Source organism: Strix aluco, chromosome 11 (assembly GCF_031877795.1).
Source record: "Strix aluco isolate bStrAlu1 chromosome 11, bStrAlu1.hap1, whole genome shotgun sequence".
Taxonomy (NCBI): Eukaryota; Metazoa; Chordata; class Aves; order Strigiformes; family Strigidae; genus Strix; species Strix aluco.
In genome coordinates, this window is record NC_133941.1 from 14,359,335 (window position 1) to 14,386,412 (window position 27,078).

Below are 27,078 nucleotides of genomic sequence, written 5' to 3' on the forward strand. Positions count from 1 at the left end.
CGCGGGCGGTCCCTGCGCGGAGCGCGCAGTGCGCGGGCGCGGCAGAGGGACGAGCGGCGCTTCCCCGCGGGCGGGCGCGCCGAGGGCCGCGGATCCGCCCGCCCCGCCCCTTGCGGGCCGCGGGGGGAGCTCTGCGCATACACCACCCCCCCCCCCGGCCCCGCAGCGATGGTCGGCGCTGCCCGGCCCCTCTCCGCTGGGGCCCGCGTGGACTCTCCCACTTCGGGCGGCTCCGCTCCCCGAGGGAGCGCGGAGGGGGCGGGGCCCCGCGGTCACGTGACTCCCCGCGGCGGGGGCCGGGCGGCGCGGGGCCGGCACCGCCATGTCGCTGCGGGAGCGGAGCCCGAGCGGCGCCGTCGAGGCCGGGGAGGACGCGGTGGCGGCGGCAGCGCTGGCGGAGCCGGATGGGCCGGAGCGGTGCCTGTCGCTGCTGCCCTGGGACCGTTTCTCGGCCTGGCTGCACTGCGTGTGTGTGGTGGGCTTCGACCTGGAGCTGGGCCAGGCCGTGGAGGTACGTGAGGCGGCGGGCGCGCGGTGGCCGCCGGGCTTCGGCGGGGCGCGCCTCGGTGGGTTTGTGGGCACCGCTCCCTCCGGCGGCGGGCGGCTCCGCCGCGGGGCCCCGCCGGAATCGGGCACTTCCTCTGGTGCCGGTGTTGCCCGGCGGCGGGGGAAGCTCGGCGGCGTTGTGAGAGAAATGTGATTGTGCAAAATCCCGCTGCGGGAGGGAGCGCGCTGCAGCGAGTCTGGCGGAGCGAGCGGGAGGGAGAGCTCTGTGGGCAAAACAGCGACAGCTGTCACGGAGCCTGAGGTGAGTTTAATTATTTTCAAGCAACTGTTTTCATTATGCTGGTTGTCATGTCAGTGTGCCTTCGTGAACGGTTTTCATCTCGTGCCAAGATTTGTGTTAAATGCATCATCTTTCTTTATGTACGAATAGCACTAATTTCCATGGCATCTAGATGTTAAGGAGTTTAGTAATAATGAGGACGCAAGTAGTCTTCGTAATTAACGGTTTTCTCCAGATCGCTGAGGTGTGCAAATCTCTAAACGTTTGAAGCATTTTCCTTGCACCATTAAAGGAATGTCAGACTGTGATGATGCGTTAGTGGTGCTGCCATAAACTGCGGGTTTTTTTAACTCCCCGTTGCTCTTTGCCATTTTGAGCAACAGGCAAAGATGTATGAACTTGCATATGGAACTGCACTGGGGAACTGATGGGGCTGAAAAATAAACTGAAAAGAAGAATTATCATTTGGATCAGTTTCACATCCTGGTTTACCATATTCACCATATGACTGTGCAGCAAACAGTGGTGTGTAGGGCAAAGTGTCTTCTTTTTTTGTTGTTGTTGTTAAATTGGTGCTAGCATATACAATTCAACCAAGGTAGCTATTACAGTATTTAAAACATAATTGATATGCTTTCTTGGCTGCAAGAAAAATGCAAATAAAAACCCATCATACTGTGCTAATTATCTAAGTTGTATTCGCTTGATGTTGTAAGGTGTTGTTAACAACAAAGACAAGTATTTCTGCATAATCTGTTGATTTAAGCAGCTAATGTGCTCGGTGGCTGAGGGAAGCACAGAGTAGCCTCTGTCCAGTATGCTAACAACCCTGTTAACAGTCCCATCAATTTTAGTTGAATGGATGTGTAAAATGAAACTTAAAATGTCTACATAACTAAGGATTGAGTTTTTTCAGTTACGTTGCTGCAGGAAGAGTAATTAACTTTTAGTTTTGATTAGAATTCTGGGAAGATACACTGACAAGTGAGGAACAGGAATATGAACTCAAGTTTGGTCTACTCCAGTCATCTGACAAGATGTGGATCATTCAGCTGCTGAGTTCTATTTGAGTGTATCGCTTCGCATAAAATAGCATAGGAAAATGTTAAGAGATTAAAAAAAGATGATGATAGGTTTACCAAGTGCAGTGTGCAGGTATTCCACTCGTATGTCTCCTTTTAGCTTTAGTTATGTCCAGCTGTGCAATGTACTATTAGTATCATTGGATAGAAGACTGAGGGAAAGAGAAATGGAGACTTTGTTGCCAGGGGACAGAAAACCTGCTTAGTCAGAGACCAACCAGTGGTTATATTTGTTGTTTTCTATAGAGTGGGATAGGGTTACATTATCAGGAAATGCATTTACTTACATTTTGTTGAACAAGATTAAATTAGGTAACTGGATGTTGGCAGTATGGTGACAGGAGGATACTAGACTAAGTTAGTGTTCTTGCGTTGAACTTCTGTTCTTGGAGAAGTTCCCATCTACTGAAGCCATGAAACCGTCTTTGGAACATAATCTTTGAATTTCTGTTTAATTTCCTTTGCTTACAAGCTCACCACCCATTTCAGTAGTTTTGGGGTTTTTTTTTCAGGAACTTTTTCGTTGAAACTTAAGTATCTCAGGTTTGTTCTCTTTCCTGTACATTCTATTCTCACTTGCATGATCACTGATTTTGTACATCCCAGTTTTCTTAAATGATGGTGCTTCCATATCTTACATTGTGTTGCATTGGTTTTGATTTCTGCATTGTAAAAACATATTAAATAAATTTACTTTTTTTTCTGTCAGTACAAAAGCCGTGACTTTGTGAGTGTATTACTTGAGCTTTCACAGTTCTCAGCTCTCATTTGGGGCCAATGTTCATCCTCCAAGAGTCAGTATTAATGTAGAGGGTCTTTAGTGACTGAATTTTGATTATTCCCACCTAACTATCCATTGCAAGAGATTTCAGACAGTAACATGTTGGCTTTCTATGGAATCATCTACTGCATTTCATATGTACAAGTTAAATCTAAAGGATATAATCTTGGTCTCCTTTGAGACTTGTTGCACCAAAAATCTCAAGTACTCTGAATTTTTTAATGTATCTGTATGGTCTCCCAACTGGCATCCAAAATACCTTGTAAAGATGGATGATCAAGTTAGCTTAAAAGCATATGAAAATTAAGAGCAGAGACATAATATTACTAGCTTAATGTTGAAAATAGCCTAAAGCTAGGCAGGTATTTGAGGGTTGTATCATAAAAATATTTAATAGAAGCTTACTGCTTATACCCAGTTTATTTCAAATAAAATAATACTCTTTTCCTGTAGGTAATATATCCTCCACATTCAAAACTCACAGATAAAGAGGTAAGTCATGGTTGCTGTATAAGTATATAATTTGTTTTAAGTTTAGTAATTTCAGGAACTATAACGGCTCTCTTTTCTTTTCCCCACCCTTTAGAAAACCAATATTTGCTATTTGTCTTTTCCAGATTCTAATTCAGGTAAGTGCTTCCTTCACTCTGTAGTTGTCTGTTGTTGGACTAAGTTGTTGGACTAAGATAAAATTTGACAGTATATATTAATGGGTTTAGATTAAATACTTATATGAATATCTTAATATTACAGTACAGAAAAATTGCAAATAAGGTTAAATATAAAACTGTAATTGTATTGCAGTAAGGTCTGAGAATTCTTTTTTATTTTATGTAAGTGAAATATTGGGATTGTGAATGTGGAAGACCTTCTAGATGACACACATGCAGACATTACAGAATACTTTGCTAATCTTGCTTTTAAACAAAATAATACTGTCATTGTAAAGAGGAGCGTAGGCACAGGATTTGAAGAGTTTGATAAAGCAAATGAAAGGGATATGGAACCCTCTTCTCATAAAGGAATGAATGTATGTGTTCTAAATTCATAACAGTGAAGCTGACTTAAATTCAAAAGCATTTAGAAAGAACAGTTGTGAAGGGAAAACCAAGGCTATCTTATATCTTCTCTATTCTTGATGATTGTGTTGCTGTGTGTGGTCCTGCTTGCTAAATTCTTCTTTAATCTAAACTTCTGTTCTGCTGCCAAAGAGAAATTGAAAGCATGTGGCTGATGACTTGGACCACCTGGAAAAAAGATATGGCAGAAGTACAGACACTTCCTTTCACGTTTATTTCTTTACAGAAGTCAAAACCTTTAGTAACAGACTTGTCCCTATAACTGCTCTTACTTTGTGCTGTTGGTTGCTCTGCAGCATAACAGCTCTGGTATGGGGTGATGCAGGTGTGTGCTTTTAGTATGTGTGAGAGCTCTTTCTTACGTAATTTTACAAAATATCTTGGCTAATTTTTCCCCTTTGTCTTAATGTCATTAAAATTAAGGTATTTTCTCTGTTCTTGATGGCCTGTATGTAAATAGAGGAGGAGCTGCTTTCTATTATTGAAAGAGAAGATGAGTTAACTGTATCTTCTTATTACTCTCATTAATGTTATAAATCTGTCCAACCTTCAGATGTGTTGAAGGTACAAAATAACACGTCAGGAACAAAAGCAGATTTTTTGGGTTTTTTGTTTTTTTTCAAATAAGAGTGGTAGTAAAGTTATTTTAGGCAGAATAGGTATATGTAAGGAGGGTTTACTTTCAGCAGGAAGAAAAATCCCATCTTTTTGCTTTTTAGAATGTCCATATTAAGAACCTTTAGGTTCGTGATTGTTCTTGGTAGGCTGAAGTTTCAAATGATGTAGAGGGATTACCTACGTAGAACCTGCGTTTTAGAAATTAGCTGGGAGTGTATGCTATCTGTTAGAATTTATTTTTCTTGTTGTAGACTGTAACATAAAAAGAAAAGCTTTGTGTAATATAGCAGTGAAGGAAGCTTTTCGCTTGCAGCTAAATTTGAGGTCAGTCTTTCCTAGGTTTTCATGCTTCAAAAGACTAATTCAGCTTTTTTTTTCTTTTGCAACTACAAATAGATATTCTAGGGATTCTAGTGGCTATGAATTTAGGGGGGAAAATGGATTTAATAAGGTACTAGATGACACTTTTTGGGGTTTTCAAGCTATGTTCCCTCATAGAGTCATCTGTAAAATAATGCTTTTGTCTTTTCTGCATGGACAGTTGAAGAAAGAATAGATGTTTACCAATCCTGTCAAATTCTACATGCCGGAAGAGCTTGTTAAATAAGAAGCCATCATATACTGAATGATATTTCAACATGTTAATGATTAGGGGTAATTTGCTTTTAGGTCTTCTGTGTATAGCTTTTTTATATTAGTTTGGGTTTTTGCTTTGGATGAAGGGAACTAGCTATGAAACCTTGGAGCAAATATTTAGTGCTGTGTTATTGGCATGTGCTGTGTTTTTTCTTGTTACGGTTGGATCCATATTGCTAAGTACTTGCTTTAGTTACCTGTTTGAACTGGATGGTTATCCCGTCATACAGTGTTTCACTACTTTTGGCTTTGTCTTGGTGCATTGTGGGTTTCCTGCTGCAATGTCAAGGGGTTCCAAGACTCAGACCTGCATCTCTGAACATGCCGGTATTAGTCCACACTGCCAGTTGCACAGCCAGTGAATTTGACTGAGGCTTTGCGCTGTCTGTGGTTGCTGTAGCAATATGTATGGGACTGAAAGAGAAGAAAATGATCCTGAGCTTTTAAGTCTGAAGAATGGAGCTCTGCAGTACTGTTTAGTCACTCAGCACTGGCTGATGTAAGACAGGACGGCTGTGAAAAGTTCAGATGATCAGTAGTGACTTCGTGTTTTTTTTTCTGGAGGTCTTTGCAAGTTATGTCCAAGAGCTGTAAGAGCAAAGTGCTAATGAAGCAGTTAGATCCAATATGAAGAAGCAAGTGTCCTCTGCCAGCCAGAAGCTTATTGCTATAACAGTAGCTGTAAGTTTAGTAGTAGATTGGTCTTTATAGTCACCTACATGAACGTTTACATTGTAAGCGTCAAGACAGTCTGCTTACCACGGGTTGGCAATGCTCAGGAGGTTGTCTTTCAATTGACTGCATTCCAAAGGGACTCTTTTTTACAGGTTTACTAGAACGAGTAATGTACCTGCATGTTCTTAAGGTTCTAGCAGTCCCCGTTACCACTGTTCCCGTGAGCAGCACATTCTGTTCAGTTTATATAGCTTCTACTTGAACTAAAGGTTTTTTGGAGCTGCTTCTGTTTTAACAGCAGATGTTTGTAATGGCAACAGCACAGCCACAAGAGTATCAGTGATACAAGTTCTGATACTGCAGTTCTCATGTTCCACCTGGAGAAAGCTTCTTTGATATCTGATACAAAATTAGCCCAAATTTTTTTTCAGACTGCAGATAGTCGATATACTTAGGTACGTTTTTATTTCAGAAATCAATTTTGATGCAAATGAAGGGAAGCTTCACTTCTTGAGAGTACTCAGTTTCACATAGGTTTCTGCAGTTGGTTTTGCGACTTTCAAAAATACTAAGTCCTAGGCCTGCACATGGAGTTGTAAGAGATCAGCATAATACACTCCTACGGTGTGACTTATGTATGAACTGTTTGGTGGTAAAAAAAGACTAAGTGCAGTCATTCAACAGAGAAATGTCATGTGGTTAAGATGATCAGAACTATACAGGCCAACCAATAAAATGTGTAAGAGCAGTAGGAGGACAGCTATTAGTAGAGCTGTTTAAGGACATGACAGTCTGATAAACTCACTGTGAGGCAGTGACTTTTTTTTCCTTCTTGAAGGTAGGGTATTTATTGTTGCCAAAGATGCCAAATTGTTCACTTATAAAAATATAAATACAAAAATGGTCACAATAGCAGTGCAAGATAAATGAATCAAAACTATTACACCTCTTTGGCTGTAGACAAGTCCTCATGTTAACCAAGGCTCAAACTCAGACTACTGTCTATTTGTTGTTTATCTTTTCCCCCTATGTAGGTTGTCTTGGGGACACACAGTTTTGTTTTAGATTTCGACGGTCTCCTGGAAGGAAAGTCTCATTGTGTTGTTTTCTGGACCAATTGGATAGAGATCTACCAGTTTACTTAAAGGTTGGAAATAAGAAAAAATGAAGTTAATTTCTTCTGGGTAATGTTAATTTATGGGTCTTCACGCTTAAATTTAATGCTTGAAAAACGAAATCTGAATTGGATGTCCTAGAAGACAAAGCTCAGTAAATGTTTTCTATAGCATGTCATTATCGTAATAATTAACTAATAATTAGTTCTGTTAACTGTTCTTTAAGTTTTATTACTATGGGTTCTAGCCTGTAAGCAATTAAATGGAAGACCAGACCTATTTTGTCACTGACTAGAAACCTGTAGATCAAGTTGTGAAAGCCATTACTTTTTTGGAAATCTGAAGTGCTTTATAACTTAAAAAAGAAAAAAAAAAGTTGAGGTGTCTCTTTCTGTTTCCACTCTTCATTTCTTGAAGATGGAGCAGTTACATAAAAGAGATAGTGGCCAGAAAGCTTATCAGCATGTCCTTATGGAATATTGAGGCCTTTAACTATGTTAGTGGGAATCTGACTCTCAAACTCAGTTTAGATCTGATTGTGTCAAATACTTGAATTCCTCTCTGTAGGAAGGATGAAGATGATGCTTTATCTTTGAAATGCGAGAACATGCTTCCTTAATATTCCAAGAATGTTTTCTAAAACTAATACATTGAAAGACTATTTTTTATCTTTTTCAAGTCAGGGCTTTAAGGTTTTTAACTGCTAAAATCTTTTTAGTGCTACTTTGCAAAATTATGAGCATTGATTTATTCCTCGGGAAGTTCATTCTATTTTTTGCTTTCATGTTGTGTCAGGAGAATGTAGATATAAAAATAGTAAAGCCAGAAAGCACAGCTGTTTCCAAATACTGGTGTTTTCTCTTTGAAGTGCTTATTAAAAAAATAATGCAAATAAACAGAGTAATCCTTCTAGTTTATTGTATCTAATCAACTTTTGAGCTTGCAGGGAAATAAGCTTTTAAAGTGCATATCAAGTGCTTCAGAAAGAAGGACAGTATCAGGTTGCTGTATTGAATTCTTTCCTTTCTTTTGCAGAAAGATACAGCATATTACTATGGCTATGTATATTTCAGACAAGTTCGAGACAAATCATTAAAAAGAGGGTATTTCCAGAAGGTAATTTCTGTTCTTTTAGGAAAATATTAATTTGGAAATTAAAAATTTTTCAGTGACCTCAGAGGAGCAGGAAGAGTATCTCTCAACTAAATTAATTGTTGATTTATAGTAAATTGGTCTAATTTTACATCAGCTATGCTATGTTCCAGCTGCTCTGTTAGAGCAGAATTTTTTTTTTGTGTTTAAAAACAAAAAGTTGGAAACTTTTGGGAGGAGTTTGTTTGCAGTTGCCTGTAGTCAAATGTGTGGTTGGCTTGCATGTCTGAGAAAACTCATGCTTGACATTCTCTGAGGATAACAGAAGAACTGCAGTAGAACCGAGGGAAAGGGCTAACTTAAAATTATGTTTTTGTTTTGTTACTCTTTATTTCAGTCACTGGTCCTCATCAGCAAGCTACCTTATGTCCATCTCTTCCGCACCATGCTTAAGCAAATAGCACCAGAATATTTTGAAAAAAGTGAAGCTTTCTTGGAAGCAGGTAGTGTTACTATTATGTCTTGGAAGAGCTCTTATAGTACCACAAACTTCTTTTGGAGAAATAACAACACTGTCACATTCTAGTTTATGTTTCTGTCTTCTTGCATGGTAGAGGGTTGAAATGTTAGCAGGTTTGCTTGATTTCTAGATCATTGAACAGAGCTAATCTAATTTTGGATCCTCCATGGGGGAGTCGCAGATCCCCTCTAAAAAACATTTAGGGTTTTGTACGTTTCAGGACCAGCTGTTCAGCACAAAGAGCTGATGCCAATCTTTACTTTGCACTCTTCACACATTGAGTCCTTTGGGGATTCTGATAGGGAACTGTAGAAATGTCATCTTGCGTGATGGGTTTTTGTGTGGGTTTTTTTGTTTGTTTGTTTGTTTTGGGTTTTTTTAAATTTGGTTGGGGTTTTTTTGGTGACCAAAGGGAAAAAGCATTGATATCAGGTGCGTCTGCCTTACTGTAGAACTTTAGCAGCCAGAGAGGGCCAAATGGGAAAGTTACTTGGTCTTTGCTTAGAAGTGCTGTGTTCTTTGTACTGTGTCTGCACTATACATTTATGTCTTTGAGCAGCAATTTGTGGAAATCATTCTTGATGAAGGAATTGTATTTTTTTAATCACCTGTTGATGAACAGATTTTTTGACAGGTTGTATTACGAACAAAATAAGCTCTGCAGAGACTACTAGAGTTAGTAATGATATTCATAATTGTTTACAACAAAATGCTGAAAAACTTTCTAGCCAAACTAGAAAGCTAGATTTTTCCCTAACTACTTGTGTTTATCTGTTCTGCAGTAGCTAATGTACATCAATGTCTGTGTTCTTTTCAAAGTTTCTTGATATGTAGTTTCATGGCTTCTCATAAAACATTTCTTCAACTAATTGCATGTCTAGTTGCTACAAAAATGGAAGACGAGGATACTGTTTTCTTTAAAGGAAAAACTTTATAGTTCTGATGAAATAATACATGAATGTCAAAAAGGCTGTGAAACTTCTTTAGAGTTTAGAGTGATCAAGACGTAAGTAGAACTGTTGTGGGCTATCAGCACTAATGTCAAATTGCCATGTGCACAAAGGTGATTACAGTATCATGGGTTAGAGCATATATGAACTAGTTATAAATTATACCTTTTTTTTCTTTAAGTTTGTAACGATGTCGATCGTTGGCCACCACCAATTCCAGGGAAAATACTGCATTTGCCTATTATGGGTATTATAATGAAGGTAAATACTCCTGCACTTATTTTTCTCTGAGGGTGTTTTCCCCTCCATTTACTGTATAGGCACTCACTGTACTCTGCCCTGTTTTCATTGTCTCGTACTTCAGAACAGGAATAGATGTATACTCCACTCAGTGGAGGTCTGGGAGATCTTTTCTTAGGTTCCTTGATTGGGTTGAGGAGGGGAGGATCGTTTATGGTGCATAGGTTAACATGTAATTTTTGTAGATATTAAAAAAGCAATGTTTTAATACAGCTACAAATTGCAGTGTCTATATTATCCTTCTGGAATATGCATTCTAGGAGACTTTAATGCTAAATATATTTGTCAAATCAAACATTAAGTAACACTTCAAAATACTGAGAATTAAGTTCCAGTCAAGCAAATTAAATATATTGATGAAAATAATTCTTGTTCCTGAAGTTTGACAAGTAAGAATCATTTTTGGCCTATGCACCAGAAATTAATTTCTTGGTCTGTTGATAATTTTCAATGAAAGTGAAATGCTTCTGAAGAAAGCTATTGAAGAAGTAGTATCTAGTGCAGGGGGAGGAACTTTGGAGATTAAAAGGTGGCTAAGAACTGGTCCTCTGGGAGCCATAGCATCTCCATATGAAATGCAGTTAAATGGATTTGATGGATCCAGGGGTTGCAGTCAGAAGACATTCATAGCAGATACTCTCAAGTTTATGGCTAGATGCATCTACATCACCAGGGAGAGGAAGAAGTTTCTGAAGCTGTTCTGAAAGCACAAATTTAATAAAACGGTGTTCTGGATGCTGGATGATAATGACGAGTGTCAGATATGTCTTGTTTGGGTATTGCCTGCATTTATCTCATCAGTAATTCTTATCCGTGAGGGTTGAAATTGTGGTCCTAAGCTGAGTAAAGCCATAATTACTGTCGTCTGTGATATTATCCCTGGTTTTTTTACACTGCTTGGGCAGTCAGTTTTAATTGTGTATAAGTTACATCCATTTGTGCACACCAGCTTCCAGTATGACTAAATTTGTAGTACTCAGGACTTAGAGATGCAGACTGTGAGGTCAGAAAAATATGTTTATGTTGTTCAGTCTATTTGAATTCTACCTAATACTCACTATTATGTCTGATGTTTTTTGAGAGGGTTTTTTCTAAGAGTAATCCTGTACCACCTTAAAACCCCATAACCTTATTTCAGATCATTCTCTCCAACATTTAAACGTATTTTTCTTGAAATTGTTGTAATAGTTGTGACTAATGTTATCAATAGTCTTTTTTAACTGAAGTATAATTTTCATATTTTAATACTCCATTTGCTATGTAGTACTACATAGTATTGCATATTCATTCCTGTAGTAATGATTTGTAGTCTTCAGCTACGTATTCATTGTTATGTGCATGTTCTGTAGAGGAAATTAAGCATCATACTGTAGTATACCCTCTTTAAATGTTAATCTTGTCTCTAAGTCAGCATTTTAAGTCTCTGCTGAATTCAATACCAGGAAAAAAAAAAATCTTTCTTTTTCTTTCAAAGTTGCGGATTCCAACATATCGTGACAAGCCTGGAACAACACCAGTAGTACAGAATATGCATCAGGTAGAGATTAGATACTTCTATTGTATATGACCCCAAGATAAATACCTGCTTTCATTCTTTTACTTTAACCTTGTTTGTAAAAGATTGGTAGCAAATTCTCATATACTTTGATGATAATAAAATCCCCACAGTGTTTGAAACTTTGAGTGGAGGAGACTAGAGTCCTTTCTTAGAGGTATTCTAACCCAATTAACTCCAAGTACTTTAGAAGAGGGTTGTCCAGCTTCTGGAAGAAGATCATTGGCTGACAAAATTACTGAACTTGAACATCCTTTTAATCAGTGAAACTGTACTAAACTAGCGTTTTTTTGAGGATGAAAACCTAATAAAAAAATCTTTAGCCATAGAGCATGGATATAAAACAAATCTGTACCTTCCTGTACTGCAAGACTGTTGTTTAAAACTGCTTCAGTATTTTATATCTTTTCTGGATGAAAGTTGCATGCCTGAAAGTGGTGTGTATGTTGGGGGAAATCTTGCTTTTAGCACACAAAAATAGTTACTTGTGGAGATAATGTAGTACATACTGCAGTAGTACAGTAGTGGTAAATAATTAGGGTATATACCATCTACTGTCTGTAAGCATTTAAGGGAAACTATTTCATTTAATACCTAGGTATTCTGATGACTAAAAAACCAAGCATTGCGATGTCTTTTAGGCAGATGCTCAGATCTCCATGGCTTTACCAACTGTTCATGAAGTAGATCTTTTCAGGTAGGAGTTTGGACTGACTTATTCCTAGTTGTGAATTTCCACAAGTCAAAGATTTATGATGGTTCCATGACACATATCTCATAGCTTGCAAGCTAAGATTTATCAGTGTTGTTTTTAATATTCTTTCTCTGTAAAGCTGGCTAAAAGGCAATTCACACAACATTCAGGCTGAAACTGCTATAAATGGGGAAGTTCATTAAATGTTGCGTTTTTACAAGAGTATTTTATATTTGTCAAATTATTAAGAACTAGATAAAAAGGAAGTTTGCAGTAATATTTAATGATCAAATACGTATTTCTTCTGGTTATATTAAGTGTATTAAAATACCTCAATCTGGTTTTAGGTGTTTCTGTCCAGTGTTCTTTCACATTCAGATGCTTTGGGAACTAGTACTGCTAGGAGAACCACTTGTCGTGATGGCACCATCACCATCAGAATCTTCAGAAACCGTGTTGGCACTTGTTAGGTAAATGTAGTGGAGCTTCCTGACTAGTACCTGAGTCATTGTAGATTGCAGTTGAGTGCAACTTCATTTGATCTGAATATAACAAAGCATTACAAATTTTAGATTTGCTTGTTTCTTTAATGAGATTTTGCACTGTACACATACAAGCAGCTTCTCTTCTTTCTACCTTCCAGCTGTATTTCACCGCTGAAGTACTGCAGTGATTTCAGGCCGTACTTTACTATACATGACAGTGAATTCAAAGAATATACAACTCGCACACAAGCACCGTAAGTAGATCAAACTTTGCTGTGAAGGTGTTGCTCAAAACCACTCATAACCATAAATTTGTTTTAAGATACTGCTTAACTATTCTGAATTTCTATCACTAGAGAATTACTTTTAGACTCCTTATTTATAAGATTTATCTTACGGAGTGCAGTAATTAGCAGTTTTAAGTTTTCTTTCCAGTTAGATAAGATAAAGAAGTTATGAAACAATGTCATAATTAAACTACATTTGAACTTGATAGAATACTTGTGTGTAGAAAAAGTAAAACTGCAAATATAGAAGCAAGGTAAGTTTTGCTTTTCTATAAGGGTTTGTCTGTGCAACACCAGCTCCATGGTAGAGTCTTGGGAAATTGTTCTGTAATTGTTTTTATTTTTAAGCAATTAATAAACAAAGTGACTTCTAGAGTTCAACATCCATACAGCTGTTTTGTAAAGTTAATCCAGTCTGTGTCCTAGTTGAGACAATTTAAAAAGTAAATATCTCTTTGAATTATTTACAACATTTTTCTAACAAATTTAGTAGAAATGAAGATTCTTTTTTTAAGAGCATGAGTCTACAAAAACAATTCTGTTTGTCCTTAAAGCAGTTTCACACTTTTCTCCTTATTTTTTTTTAAATCCTAATTTTATTTTGAAAGCATACACCTCCAATATTTCTTGTTATATGTTATTTAAATGCAGTTTGATTTGGGAATGGAGTGCCTGTGTTAGATTCACCGATGTTGTAAATAAATTTTTTCTAATGTCTGAACAGGGAGTGTTTGTTGGTTTGGGTTTTTTGTTTGTTTCATTGTTTTTTTTACTGTATTTTTCCTCTCAACGAAAGTATTGCCAGAGATACAGCAGTGGGAAAACATACAAACATAAGCACTGTGTTTCAGATTGTATTCCGTGGGAATGGTTATGCAGTATGTAATTTACTTTCTAAAAATAATTCCAGGAAGAATTCAGTTAAACTTTAATAACCCATGTTTAAAAATTGCATCTGTTCCTCTGTAGCAAAATAGAAAGGTTATTCAGTATGTGCGTTAGTATTTGAAATAGAGCTAGAATTGCTCTGGCTTTCTTACAGAAAACAAAAAAATTGGGAAGATTGAAATTAGGATTTTAAAGCAGTGGCTCTAAGAAGGGGAGGAATCCAGATGATGCAGATTCTGTGTATTTTATTATCTTTAGTGAGAGGGGAGCAAGGGGCCATTTTTCATCTTGATGTTCTGATTTATCCTGCCTTTTCAGAAATTACTTCAGTGGTTTGAAATCAGGATTGGTTCTGGTAGATATGATAGATCAAGGCTCCTAAAAGTGACCAAGTAGCTTACCAAGTCTTGCTGTTATGTCACCAGTAGCAGTGAAACAAGATTCCTCATGATTTACTACCACTTTATCTTGACTTGGAGAATTATTATTTTTGTGCGTGTGTATAAATGAAGCCTTACTTGACTTTAACCCTGACTCTTTAACTCTCCAGTTAGTACAAGAATGTCAATTTATGTACATTGGTCCAGACCAATTCTGTGTGAAACTTGCTTTTTGGTTCTCACAAAATAGGCATGAGAAGATTTAATACTTGAGTGAAGTTAGGTTAGACTTGTTCCATTCCTAAGGAGAAGGAGAATGCCTGTTTGGGTTCTTTTGAGCCTCAGTTTGTTCCTTAGATTGAGTCTTATTACATGACCATGGAAAGAACATAAGAGAAAATGTCATAAATTGATTTTTCAGAGTCCAACAAAGGAATCTGTTGAGACCTTTTTATGGACACTGGTCTTTACCATTTTGGAAGAGAGATTGTAAATCATGTATGATAACACTGAAAAATCATGAACAATATTTGTAAATCACAAGGAATTTAAATCAATAATGCAAATGAATTTTAACAGGATTATAGAAAGAGCAAAAAATAATGAAACTGAATTCAAATGAGTGGGGAAGAATATATAATACCTGGAATAAAATGTTTTCAGGCGAGCATACCTGAACAGCAGTACGACTAGGAAGAAGTGATTTTTCTGGTGAAGGTTGAGTCAGTGACAAGCAAGCAAAGACTTCTGAGAAATTGGTGCTGCTCATTCTATAAGATGGAATGCAGAGATGAAAATTGCTATTTCCATAGCCCAGACATTATACTAGGCTACAGAGCTGTGTGATACTTGTCCTGTCTGTGAATGCCTAATGAGGTTTTATATATATATATATAGTTATAATTAGCAAGTGGAGGGAGGAATGAAAGTCAGAAATGTTTGTAGGTTCACACAGGAATTGATGCCCAGTTGCCATCATGATATAGCTGGAAGAATTGAATAAAAATTTAAAGAAAGATTGCTTGTTGTTTTTGCTCCCCACCTTGCCTTGAGATACAGGAAACTTAAGGGAAGGGTTAAAATTTGGGATGTTTAATGGGAAGAAGTGATGATAACCTCTTTTTAATATGGCAGTTCCAATGAGACTTGCAGTTATACTCTCTCCTTAGCTAACGTTTGGCTGTACAATGGATGGCAGGCACTATACTGAAAAATACGTTGATATTTCATCATATTAGTGCTGTAAATCCCAGATTGTCCAGGCCTATGCTGTAGCAACAGCCCTGTGCTCTTACTGCCTCTTGTTCTCTGGGTGCCCCTATGCATCCTTGAAGGCAGAGTCTAAGCACAGAGTAGACAGAAAAATCTGATAGTTAGTGAGCTTGGGCACAATGCTATTAATGTGCTTGTACTTGATAACTGCTTTTTGACAAAGAACGTTAAAGTGTTGAAAAGGAAGTAGGATATTACGTGTGTCTTAATCATGTCATCTGAGCAGTAGCTCTACTGAGAAGTCTTATGCAAATAGCAGTCACATTGATGTGCACGTCCAAGAACTGGGCGTTTGTTATAATCAAACCTTGAAAAGTAGCAATTTGTTTTTCAAATATGGGTCAGATTCCTGCTCATTAAAGAAAAATAATCATATAATAATTCAGATAATAGCCTGTTCTCATTGCAAACGGGCAGAATTTAGCCAAGAGTCTAAGCAGGTGATGTCACTTTTATTCTCCACTACCATTTGGATTCTAAGATACATCTGTCTTGCTATTTTCTAAAACGTAAAAACTTTGATAAACATACTGTGCTCTTACATGCAACTTAAAATGTAACTCTTAAATACAAAAGGAAAATAATTTCAAGTTAGCAATTAAAGTTGACCTTTTGTATTCATAAAGACAGAACCTCTTACTGTCATATTTTAAACACTTTTATTATTTTTCTAGACCATCTGTCATTCTAGGGGTGACAAATCCTTTTTTTGCTAAAACACTTCAGCACTGGCCTCACATTATCCGAATTGGAGATATTAAACTTCCAGGTAAAGTACAAATATTTTCTACAATCCTGTGTGACAAGATCTAACTGTGTGCTTATTTATTTACAAACATGTGTGATCTAGTTTAATACTAACCAGATCCTCATGGATGTAAATCTGTCAAGTGAAATTAGGCTCTTGAGTACTGTATGTCTTGTACTGCCAAATCTAGTATATTAAATGCAAAAGGTGGTAATGCTCGTTAGTAATAATGTTTTACCTTTCACATAACCCTGTTTTTGTATTTCTACCAATAAATTATTAAAATGTGAAACATTATTTATTACTGATATTAATTTTAGGATGAGTAGAATGTAGTAAATCAATCACAGCAAGTGCACAGATAATAAGGCCTATGTGAAAGCTAACTTTGAATGTTAGAATAATATAACAAGTTGTTTGTAGACAGTATTTTGATAATATATTTCTAATCTAGCAATATTCCAGTAACTATTAATTGTTCAAGTTGGATGATTTCCTTACATGATTGAGTAGAGTTTTAATGTAATCTTTGAATAACATGTCAGTGCTAGCCTGTAATAAAGTACAGCAGTACTCTAATTATTATATGAAATTCCTGAATGTAGCTGTTTGCTGTGACAGGTTCACTGTTCTGTTCTGAAAGCAGGAATGCATAAATATCCAGTTAGGATAATACACCATGGAATTCATTTTTGTAGAATAAGTTACATTCAATTTCTAAATACACCGAGTTAATTAAGGATTGTGTACTGTGTTCAATATAATTAGGCAAGGTTTTGCTTTACTTAACATATCATGCCTGTCTATGCTTCAGAATACCTGTGGGGGTTTGCGGGGCTGTGGGGAGGAGTTAGCTAGCTGCTGCGTTGTTAACGTTTGGAAAATAGAATCTTATTTAAACTATTAAACATCTGCAAAGGCATATATACAGGTTGCCTTCAAATTTGATACACAGTTTTAAGCATGAAATTCTACAAGTTTTGATGCAGCTATGTGAAATGCTTTGTCAGGAAGTTCTGAAGATATATCTGTCTGACCTGCCTTTAAAAAATTAAATTTTATTTTTTTAGGGACAAAGAGAGGGCTTGTGGTTTGGGGTGTTTTTTGGGGGTGCTGGGGTGTTTTTCCCCTTGTTTCCTCATTCTGCAGCTTCAATAGCAGTTTATACTATTTTCTGAAGTCGAGCATCCAACTAGATTCAAGAGGAAGGTTCTGCTGGGGCTGCAAGACTGTTAACAGGGCTTAGGGTCTTCTGGCTGGAGAAGGGTATATTTGAAAAACAAAACGAAAAAACTTAGCTTGGCCTAAGGAAAAAGGAGACTTAAATTAATTTTCTTACGACACTTAATCCACGACTACTGTTTTAATTTCTTGTGTACAGTTTTTATTTTGGCCAAGGTACTAAAGATTTTTTCTTGAAAACATTTACCCTAAGGGGAACAAAGGAAGAAGGAACAAAATTTGAAGTTAATGAAACAGTCATTCACTGCTTTATAGTCAGTTTTTTTCTTTGGCTGCTTTGATTCAGAAGGTCATCTTTTCATTGTTTTGGTTTGGTTTTGTTGGGTTTTTTCTTTTCAACAGGGAACCCTTATAAAATGAAAAGCCTGTATGCTGTTGTTCATGCTTACTGGATGTTTCTGGACATAGTTGGATGCTTGTTGATGTTTCGAATGCTTCTTACAATATTAGACCGTCTTCTAAATGAAAGTATCTGTTTCTAAAAATCAGTGAAATGTATAGCACATCAACTGTAGTATCTAATAATAGAGAGGGAGATTTCAAGTAAGGTTCCTTTAAATGTTTTGCCAGGTGAAGTTCCAAAGCAGGTGAAAGTGAAAAAACTGAAGAACCTAAAAACTTTGGACTCCAAACCTGGTAATAAGTTGCTTCACAGTTCAGTTAACGGTATTTTAATTTTAAAAATCATACCCCATTTTTCCTTTGGCTATATGCTGCTTTTTTTCTTTAGGTGTTTATACCTCTTACAAGCCATACTTGAACAAAGATGAAGAAATCGTTAAACAGTTACAAAAGGTAATACTGCAAATCTCTTCTTAATGGAAAATGTTTTGTGTACTGTCGTACAGTGTTTTCATTTAAGGCTGAGCTCTGTCTACGTAACTGAAGTGAAGCTGAACTCTGATTCCTTTGCCCCAGTTCATAACTGCATAGATAGATATACATCTTCATTGTAGAAGGGCTGCTGATTTGTTAGTAACATGAATGGTAGAACTGAAGAATGTAGCTCAAGAATCTAGAGAATTGAAGTGATGATCCGTTCATCTGTTTCAGGTTTTCTACCCTCTGCCATCCCAGTCTAGACCCTTCGGTCTAGAAATCTCCTGTGTAAGAATCAGTTTCCAAACTTTAACTGATTTGCACAAGTTTGTTTATAGAATTTTTTTCCCCTTTAATTTCTTTACATGAAAATAAAAAATCAGCAATTGAAGGGATGAATATCTGTGCAAAAGGACTTGACGGTATGGCTTTCATGGTTCAGGGAAGGGGGTGCTACGTGTAGGCTTATGGCAAATGAATACAGAAACACTGGAATAAATATTCATTAAAAAACCCCCATAGCTACTTACATACTTTGAGGTAACAGACTTATTGTGGTATTTTATTTCTTTTTTTAAGGGTGTGCAACAGAAACGACCTACAGAAGCACAGAGTGTGATTCTTCGGCGATATTTTTTGGAATTGACAGAAAGTTTCATTATTCCATTAGTGAGTTCTTAGACTAATGGGTTTTTTACATATGTAATATGGAGTAGCTTTTTTGGCATTAGCCTGACTGAGTAAGTCCAGTAACTAGCAGTGTACCCCTGGGGTCAACACTGGGTCCAGTACTGTTCCGCATCTTCATTACTGATCTGAATGATTGGGCAGTGTGTAGCCTCAGCAAGTTTGCTAATGGTGCAAAACTGGGAAGAGCAGCTGATATACCAGGGGGTCATGCTGCTCTTCAGAGGGACCTCAGCAGGCTGGAGAAATGGGCTGACAGGAACCTCATGCAGCTCAGCAAAGAGAAGTGCAGTCCTGCACCTGGGGAGGAATAAACCGATGCAGCGGTATGTACTGGGAGGCACCAGGCTGGAAGGCAGCTGTGCAGAAAACGATCTGGGGGTCCTAATAGACATGAAGTTGAACATCAGCCAGTGATGTGCCCTTGAAGCACAGAAGGCCAACAGTGTTCTGGGCTGCATTAGGAGGGGTGTTGCCAGCAGGTTGAGGGAAGTGATCCTTCCCCTCTGTTCAGCACTGGTGAGGCCACTCCTGGAGTATCATGTCCAGTTCTGGGCTCCCCGGTGCCAGAGGGAGATGGAAGTACTGGAGAAACCAGTGAGGGGCCACTAAAGTGATTGAGGGACTGGGGCATCTTTCATATATGAGGAAAGGCTGACAGAGCTGGGACTGTTTGGCCTAGGGAAGAGAAGGTTTGGGGGGATCTCATCAATGTATGTAAATCTGAAGGGAGGATATAAAGAAGATGGATCCAGGCTCCTTTCAGTGGTGCCCAGTGATGGAATGAGAGGCAATGGGCACAAATTGAAACACAGGAGAGTCTGTCAGCCGTCAGGAAACACTTCTTTACTGTGAGGATGACTGAGCACTGGCACACAGGTTGCCCAGAGAGATTGTGGAGTCTCCATCCTTGAAGATATTAGAAAAACTGTCTGGGCATAGTCCTGGGGAGCCTGCAGGTATGACTGAACAGTGGGGAAAGGAGCGGAGTTGGACCAGATGACCTCCAGATGTCCCTTCCAACCTGAACCATTTTGTGATTCTGTGAATAATATTTGAGCTACAGAAATTAGCCATTAAGCTATGTCTTGACTTTTCTAAAATACTATAGTCTTACAATTCTTTAATTAGCATAAAAATTATGAAGGCCGTAGCTTAATGTCAGAAATGAAACACATACCTAGACAAAATGTTCACATCTCAAAAAGGAATGCTTCTTTGCATGTGTTGCTAGACAGCATTTTCAGATGTTTACTTGCAATTTATTGTGTAGCATTTGTGCAAAGCAAAACTCTGTGTGCTATATTTTAACATGGAATAAGAAGGAAATTTCTTTAATCCTTCCTCAACACTTGGAACCCCTGTCCACTGTTGAAGTTTGTTTGGTTTTCCCTTTTAAGTGTCAGGGTGTTTCCCTTGACCTTGAGAAATGTCAGTATTGCAAAGGTAGAGTTGGAAGGAGGTGCTTTGTAATGAGAAGAGCTCTGTAAGTGTATACAAATTAGTATTTGCTGTGATAGCTGAGTGGATACTACAAGGTAATTTTTGATTATTATGTGAAAGATCAACCAATTCAACTGGTAAATTATACTGGCTTATTTTTTTTCCTTAAATATTTATTCTGTCTTCTAGTGGTAGTGCTTTTCCATGCAAATCATTAAAGTTTAGAGAAGTTTTCCCTTTTCTGGTCATATTTATGCACTCACTGCTGTTATGCATGGCATGAGAAACTGTATCTAGCACATCTCGGTTCCTTTCATCTGCCTTGTCCAGGCAGAGCATTTCAGTGCTTGTCCTCCAGGCAATTAATTTACTTCTCTTACTTCTTTGCAGACTCACTTATCTTTGCAACTCCATTTTTACCTATATTCTATCTGATTTTCAGAGAACAATGTGTTTCTCCAAAGGTAGACTGTTTGGGTTTTGTTCTGGTTTTCTTTGTTTGTGGATTTTGGAAGGTTTTTGCCATTGGATTACCTGCAGTAGACAAATTTCAGCATTCAGACCTCCCTGGGCAGTTGTTTTATGGCCTCAAGGCAGCTGTTTCCTCAGATTACTGTAGTATTTGCAGGATTTTCAAATCTGACACCTATGTCAAGTATAAACAAAAGTTACAAGAGATTTTGAGAAAAGGGCAATGTCTCTATAGTTAGATGCAGAGTGTCTAGAACTGGCAAAAGGATTAATATGAAACTCAGCTTTACCTCTGCCTCATTTCCTGTCAGGAAATGCTAATGGCCAATACCATGTAGCAGGGGCTACTGGATTTGCTTTCTAACTTGTACATGAGGATAATGATAAATAGTTCTCATACACTCTTACCTAGCATTTGGAGGTATGAAGTCCAAGTAATGATGAACTTCACCAACCCAAAAAGTTCTGGGCAAAGTTAAGTCATTTCTGGGCAAGTGGTTAAAATTGGGAAGTGCTACCTCAGGCATAGGATGTTTACATATCAGCTGTCCCATTCTGAGCTCCCTGAATACTTTTGTGGATGACCTGAACTTTTCATCATTTTAGAGCATGCATGATCAGGTCCAATTTCTGTCTGCAAGAACTGGAACATCCCTAGAAACTCATTTGTCTTTCAGTGTTAATGATTAGAGGAGTTTTTCCTCAAAACTTGTCCTTCTCTCCTGTTCTCTTGAGATAGGATGGACATGTAAGGTGAACCTAAAACCCTTCCCTGGCATTCCTCCCCTCTTTTGCTCAAACTTTCACTTCAAATGAAAAACTTAGTATGTTTTCTGTCACGTATCTTAGTTTACAGGGTAACATAACCCTTTACGTTCTCTGCCACAAGAGAAGTATATGGGGAGGTCATCTGTTTCTTCAAAAGATAGAACTAGACTTTTCATAATGTTATCAAAGCTGATTATGTTGGCAGATCAAAATGTGTGGCCATTCGTGTACAAACACGTTCAAAATGTATAGCAGCTTTATCGATGTGCTTGTGTGAATTGGCAAGGCGGAGCTGCGTCCTGTCATCAGACCTTAAGCTTCAGCAGTGGCCTTGCTGAGAAATGTCTCCACTACTCATACAGTAGATAGCCTGCGGGGGCTCTAGCTATGCCTTTGCCAAGAATTGCTACTGCAGAGATGCTCACAGCTGACACAGCATTTTGTAGGTTCTATATTTAATATTTGTATGAGGGACTCTGAAAGTCACTTCCAAATACTTGATACAAAGGGGGATTACTGTTTGGAATCACCGATGATACGGATGTACCTGTGGTCTATCACCAAAGAAAGAGAGATTATTTGTTAGTGGCTGGAGTTCAGGATATATATATTCCATGTATATGTTTGTTTCCTCTCCTCCTTTCCCTCCTGTCCTTCTTGAACCTTGCTGACATAAAGTTCTGTAGTTGGGAAATACAAATGGTATTAGATAAGCTCCTTATGCTCTCATGTGGTAAATATGCATGACCCCACCCTATACCAATACTTAGAAGAGAAAATGCTGTGGTCACAAGTGATAAGTAAACATACACGTGGACTGTATATCTTTAATACTGGTTATACAAACAACGTTTCTTTTTCCTTTCCCTAGGAACGTTATGTGGCAAGCCTAATGCCTTTGCAAAAGTGCATATCACCATGGAAGGTAAGGAAATACAATTCAAATGGGCTGGAAATTGGTGATTAGAGAAAACAGTTATGGCATGCTAATGATATTTTTTCTTTCCATAGAGTCCACCACAGCTTAGGCAGTTTAGCCAAGATGACTTCATGAAGACACTGGAAAAAGCAGGACCACAGCTCACATCAGGTTTAAAAGGAGACTGGATAGGACTTTACAGGTCATTTCTTTCATCAGCATAAAAAATTAAATTATATAAATGAAGACAGATCAGTAATACGAATGCTCTTTTCCTGAGCAGACTTACCAGTATTGATTTGAATAAGACTTACTTCTTAAATATATGCTTTAATAGGAATTGATAGTGCTTAGTATAGTTTACTCACTTAAATCTGTTTCTCTGTAACCTGTTAATGGTTTTCATAAGATGCTACTAACAGTACAGGTCTCTGTATACCAGTATTTGTAGGTTTATTTCTGGTTCTAACTTGATTTCTCCTTCCAATCAAACACAAAGATAAAAATGAGGATATTATGAACTGAGGTTTGCTCTTTTCCTGACAAAATTACTGATCTTTACTTTATTTCAGACACCTTTTCTTTACATCATTTTCTCAATCTTTGTCTTGATTAATAGAAGCACCTGTTATACTCCGCTTAAGAATATAACATTTTTTTGAAAGTAAACAGAGAAAGGGTCCTAATATCTTCTTCAACCTCAAACATAATTACTTTACATTTGATGACATAGAAAACAGTTTTATCAAAATTGTAATTAAAATACAAAATGTATTTTGCTTTGGTGTTTTACCAGGCATTTTTTAAAATCACCAAACTTCGATGGTTGGTTTAGGAGCCGGCAGAAAGAAATGACACAGAAGTTGGAGGCCCTTCATTTAGAAGCACTCTGTAATGAGGTTAGAAAAATGTGTGCTTATGATTATACTTATCATCTTGTAATAAAAACATATTCTTCCTCAAGTCAGTTTTATTCCTGCTGTTTTCATTGGTTGAACATAAAAATGTTGACAATTTTGTCAAGTCTGATCTAGCAAAACATGATTTTGTTAACCAATTAAAAGCTAGAACTAATAGCAAAAGAGAACTTGTTATAACAACTGTTGTTGGTAAAATGTATCTTTAGTACTTTTTTGTTGTGTATTTTGAAATTGAATAAGACACACCCCAAAAAATATTTTTTTTCTCTTATTTGATAACGTTATTTCATTCAGCTTCCTTCCTTGGCATTTCATTTGACAACACAGTTTTAGTTGTGATATAGTTTGTAGCTTTGAAGGTATACTCAGGGAGTACCATAGAAAATCGACAACTGATTAGATATGGATAGGAAATAAGCCTACAACTGATCCATAGTAATTGGAAGCTGAGAAGTGAAATCTGTTTATTGCTATATAACAAAATGCCACATAAATGATCTTGCGTTGTAAGCTGAAGTGAGTATCAGTGTAATTTGAGTCCAAACAACTGATAAAGGTATCACAAGAGGAGAAGAGATGGTACAGCTAAAGAGGGAATAGGAAGAACAAAAAAAAGTAAGTCAACACCACAGGTTTAAACCAAACAAAAAATTGCACTAGTTATTTTAAAAAAGCCATTGATTTTTATTCCTTGCCTTGTCAATTCCCAAACAGCATGTTGTAGCAACCCAGATAAATTGTTCAAATAGAGCAGCCCAGATAATTTGCAGGGCAATAGCTAGGTCATTACGTCACCTAGAATCTATCCAACTATATCTGACACTAGCTTATTGCAAAGAAAAGGAAATGTGTCACAAATTTATTACTGATTCTGCTCCTTATTAGCTTTTTCTTTTGATCCAAGTGTTAACATCTTTCTGTACATGAGCAAATGTCTTTAAGTGAATAGGAAAGGGGTAGAGGAACACAACCTCCATAAGAAAATGCACTTAATGAGTATATTTTACTAGTTATCAACTATGCAATCTCCTTTAATGCCCTAGAAACAAGAAGTGTTGCCTGGCACTATTTTAATATTTCATTGTGCTGGCAGGTCTGATTTGGTAAACATTCACTGCCATTTTGCATTGTAGATGCTATTTTTGAAACTAAGTCTGTTTGGCATTTTTTTAAAAATTTTTTTTGTATTTGTCTGTATTGAGTTTGTGTGTTAGTCTCCTGTTATGTTAAGTCCTGGGCAAACATGCAAATAAAGCAGATTTTGCGGTTCACAGTAGAGACAGTACATGAGTAAAATGAGTTTAGTAAATGGCATGAGAGTAAGGAAAAGAAGACCCATTATAAACAGTAGGTGTTAAATTAATATTACTTCTGAAAATGATATATGTTGCCCTAAATATTTCAATGCTTAATCTTATTCTTTTAGAACTTGGTTTTCTGGAGTCAGAAGCATACTGAAGTAGAGACGGTGGATCTTGTCTTAAAGTTAAAGAATAAACTGGTAAGTAACTGAATTGAACATGGCTCAAATTTGCGTGACTTAACTAGATGAAAGTATTATATAGTTGTGTTTACAAGTACATAAATGAAAATATTCTTTCAATCATTCAGATTTTTAAAACAAAACCAGTTCATTTCAGCTATGACTGAAAAGTTAGCTAGCTTCCCAGCATCGTCCAGCTATGTTGGAAGCATTGCACTGATCTTGGTTTTTTAAAAATTAGTTGGAACTTTGTGACTGACCTGAGGGGTAGAAAGGCTGAATCCTCAGTGAAAAAGAAAACCAAACTCTCTTGTAATTACTGAAAGTCCAGATCAGTGTTAGCTCATGCTGTTGTGTGGTTATTGAGGAAACCTGCTATTGTCCAAATTCCTATTCAATTGGCAAATGAGGAATTCATTTTCCAGATTCAATAATGTGTTGCATTTTTTACTTGCATATTTTAGTAGAAATCGTATTTTATTGTACCTTTGCAGTTGCAGGCTGACAGAGAACATCTTCCTGTGAAAACTGACACACTGAAAAAGCTGGAAACACACATCAATGATATTATACTAGCACTTCCAGATGACTTACAGGACATATTGCTCAAAACTGGCACAACATGATTTCTACTGGGCTTTTTTTGTGCAGAAAACAAAAAGGCAAATGTAGTTTCACAGAAGACAGTGGCTTACCAAGTTGGGAACACAGCTCTAAACAGTATATTAACACTACAAATGGATTGTACTAATAGTATAGCCCACTATACTATTTTCACTGTTTTTTCCACTTAAATACCAATGCAACTAAAGGAATTCCAGTGTCTAATGATGTTTGAAATAAGTGCTCTTAAAAAAAATAAATCTGTGGGCATATGAAACTATAACACGGTATGGGACCACAGTGCAGTGCTGGCATTGCAGAATGTTTTCCAATTGGTGCTGCTATACCCAATCCTGTTAACTCAGGGGTAAGCAATATTGATCCTGTACTGTCCTGTTGATGTAGTATCTGATTGCTTTTCTTCTTATTTTTCTTTTAGTTTTTTTCTAGTGATAAGTCCAACTGACATTATGTGACATGGTCAGAATACATTATAATTGAGGCATTTTACTGTTAAATCATTGCTTTCAAAAGTGTTTCAGGGACAGCTGAAATAATCAGATCAGTTCCTAACTTTCTTCCTTTGTCCTTCTTACCATCTTTCCAAAACCATATAAATTTAGCATCTTTAAAGAAGAGAAGGCAGCTGACAAAAATTTCCTGAAGAGAAGTCTCTTCCATTCAATGTCAGTTAATTAGGGTGCTCTTACTCACATGCCTTAAATATAAAGTAATGGTATACTAATTGGTGGTTTTAAACTACTGACATTCAGGATTTAAAGTGGATCACTACTGTAAATGTAAGCATGCAGTATTCATCACAGGAAATAAACACATTGGTGTTCTAATACGGATTTTAAAATCAGTGATTTCAGTAGAGTTAGCTGATACCAATCTGTTTCAGTTGGAGATGATGGCAGTTAGCTCCGGTTATAATTATTTTTTTTACTTTATTTTTTTTACTTATACCAGTAGGGTGTTTGAGGAGGTGATGGGGCTGGAGGAAGATGATGTTGTCTTCAGCTGAAAAAAGCCTATGGAAAGGTCAAACTGTGGCAAGAAAAGATTGTAGCATGAAATTATTCTCAGTATATGCATATAGCAGACATGCATAAAGAGTAATTTCCTCTTGCGTATTAAGCAACAAGAATGTGATGTTTATCTTCTTGAACAAGTTTCAGTGGTATATAAGAACTCGGCTGCTCCACATGCAGTGTTGTACTTTGAATTTCAAGTAGAATAAACTTAATGCTACAGTGTACACACGGCATATGCTTTTATATGACAAGTGAATCACAGTTATAAAAAAAACTTCTGCTTTTAAGTGCTTGGATAGAATTTGTAAAAACTTACAACATAATCCTGTTATAAGAATATGCTTTTTATGATAAATATTTCATACCATCTTTCTAAAAATGTCTTATTTAGATATAAAGTGTCACAATGGTATTTTTATGAAAATAATGTATTTTAATACTGTTATGGTTTGTATACAATTACTCATGACCAGAAGTTTAATGTCTCATTATGTTACTTAAACTACACCACTTCAGCATTAATTTCTAACTTGCGATTATTTTTTTTTTTTGCACACCCTGATGAATAGCATTTCTGATCCAGAAGTTAGTAAGTGGCTGTTCTTATACTAAATCATCTTAAATATTTAACCTGGAGCACTGTATAGTTTCTTAAAACCATGTAAACTGGTAACTACTATGATAACTATCACATGACTGCAAATATGTATTTTTGTAAAAGAAAATAAAGGGTTTTTAATTA

At 37.1% G+C, this 27,078-nt stretch overlaps 1 protein-coding gene across 1 annotated transcript; it reads left to right on the forward strand.

Moving 5' to 3' along the window:
- Positions 1 to 307: 307 nt before the first annotated feature.
- DENND6A (DENN domain containing 6A) lies at positions 308 to 27,078 on the forward strand. The gene is made up of 20 exons (XM_074836188.1): positions 308 to 511; positions 3,104 to 3,142; positions 3,237 to 3,279; positions 6,693 to 6,805; positions 7,809 to 7,889; positions 8,263 to 8,368; positions 9,517 to 9,596; positions 11,110 to 11,172; positions 11,832 to 11,887; positions 12,232 to 12,354; positions 12,528 to 12,623; positions 15,871 to 15,965; positions 17,757 to 17,822; positions 17,917 to 17,981; positions 18,585 to 18,674; positions 22,246 to 22,299; positions 22,386 to 22,495; positions 23,090 to 23,192; positions 24,640 to 24,714; positions 25,191 to 27,078. Exons 1-20 carry the CDS (start codon positions 323 to 325, stop codon positions 25,320 to 25,322), a joined length of 1,779 nt encoding a protein of 592 aa, XP_074692289.1. The 5' UTR covers positions 308 to 322; the 3' UTR covers positions 25,323 to 27,078.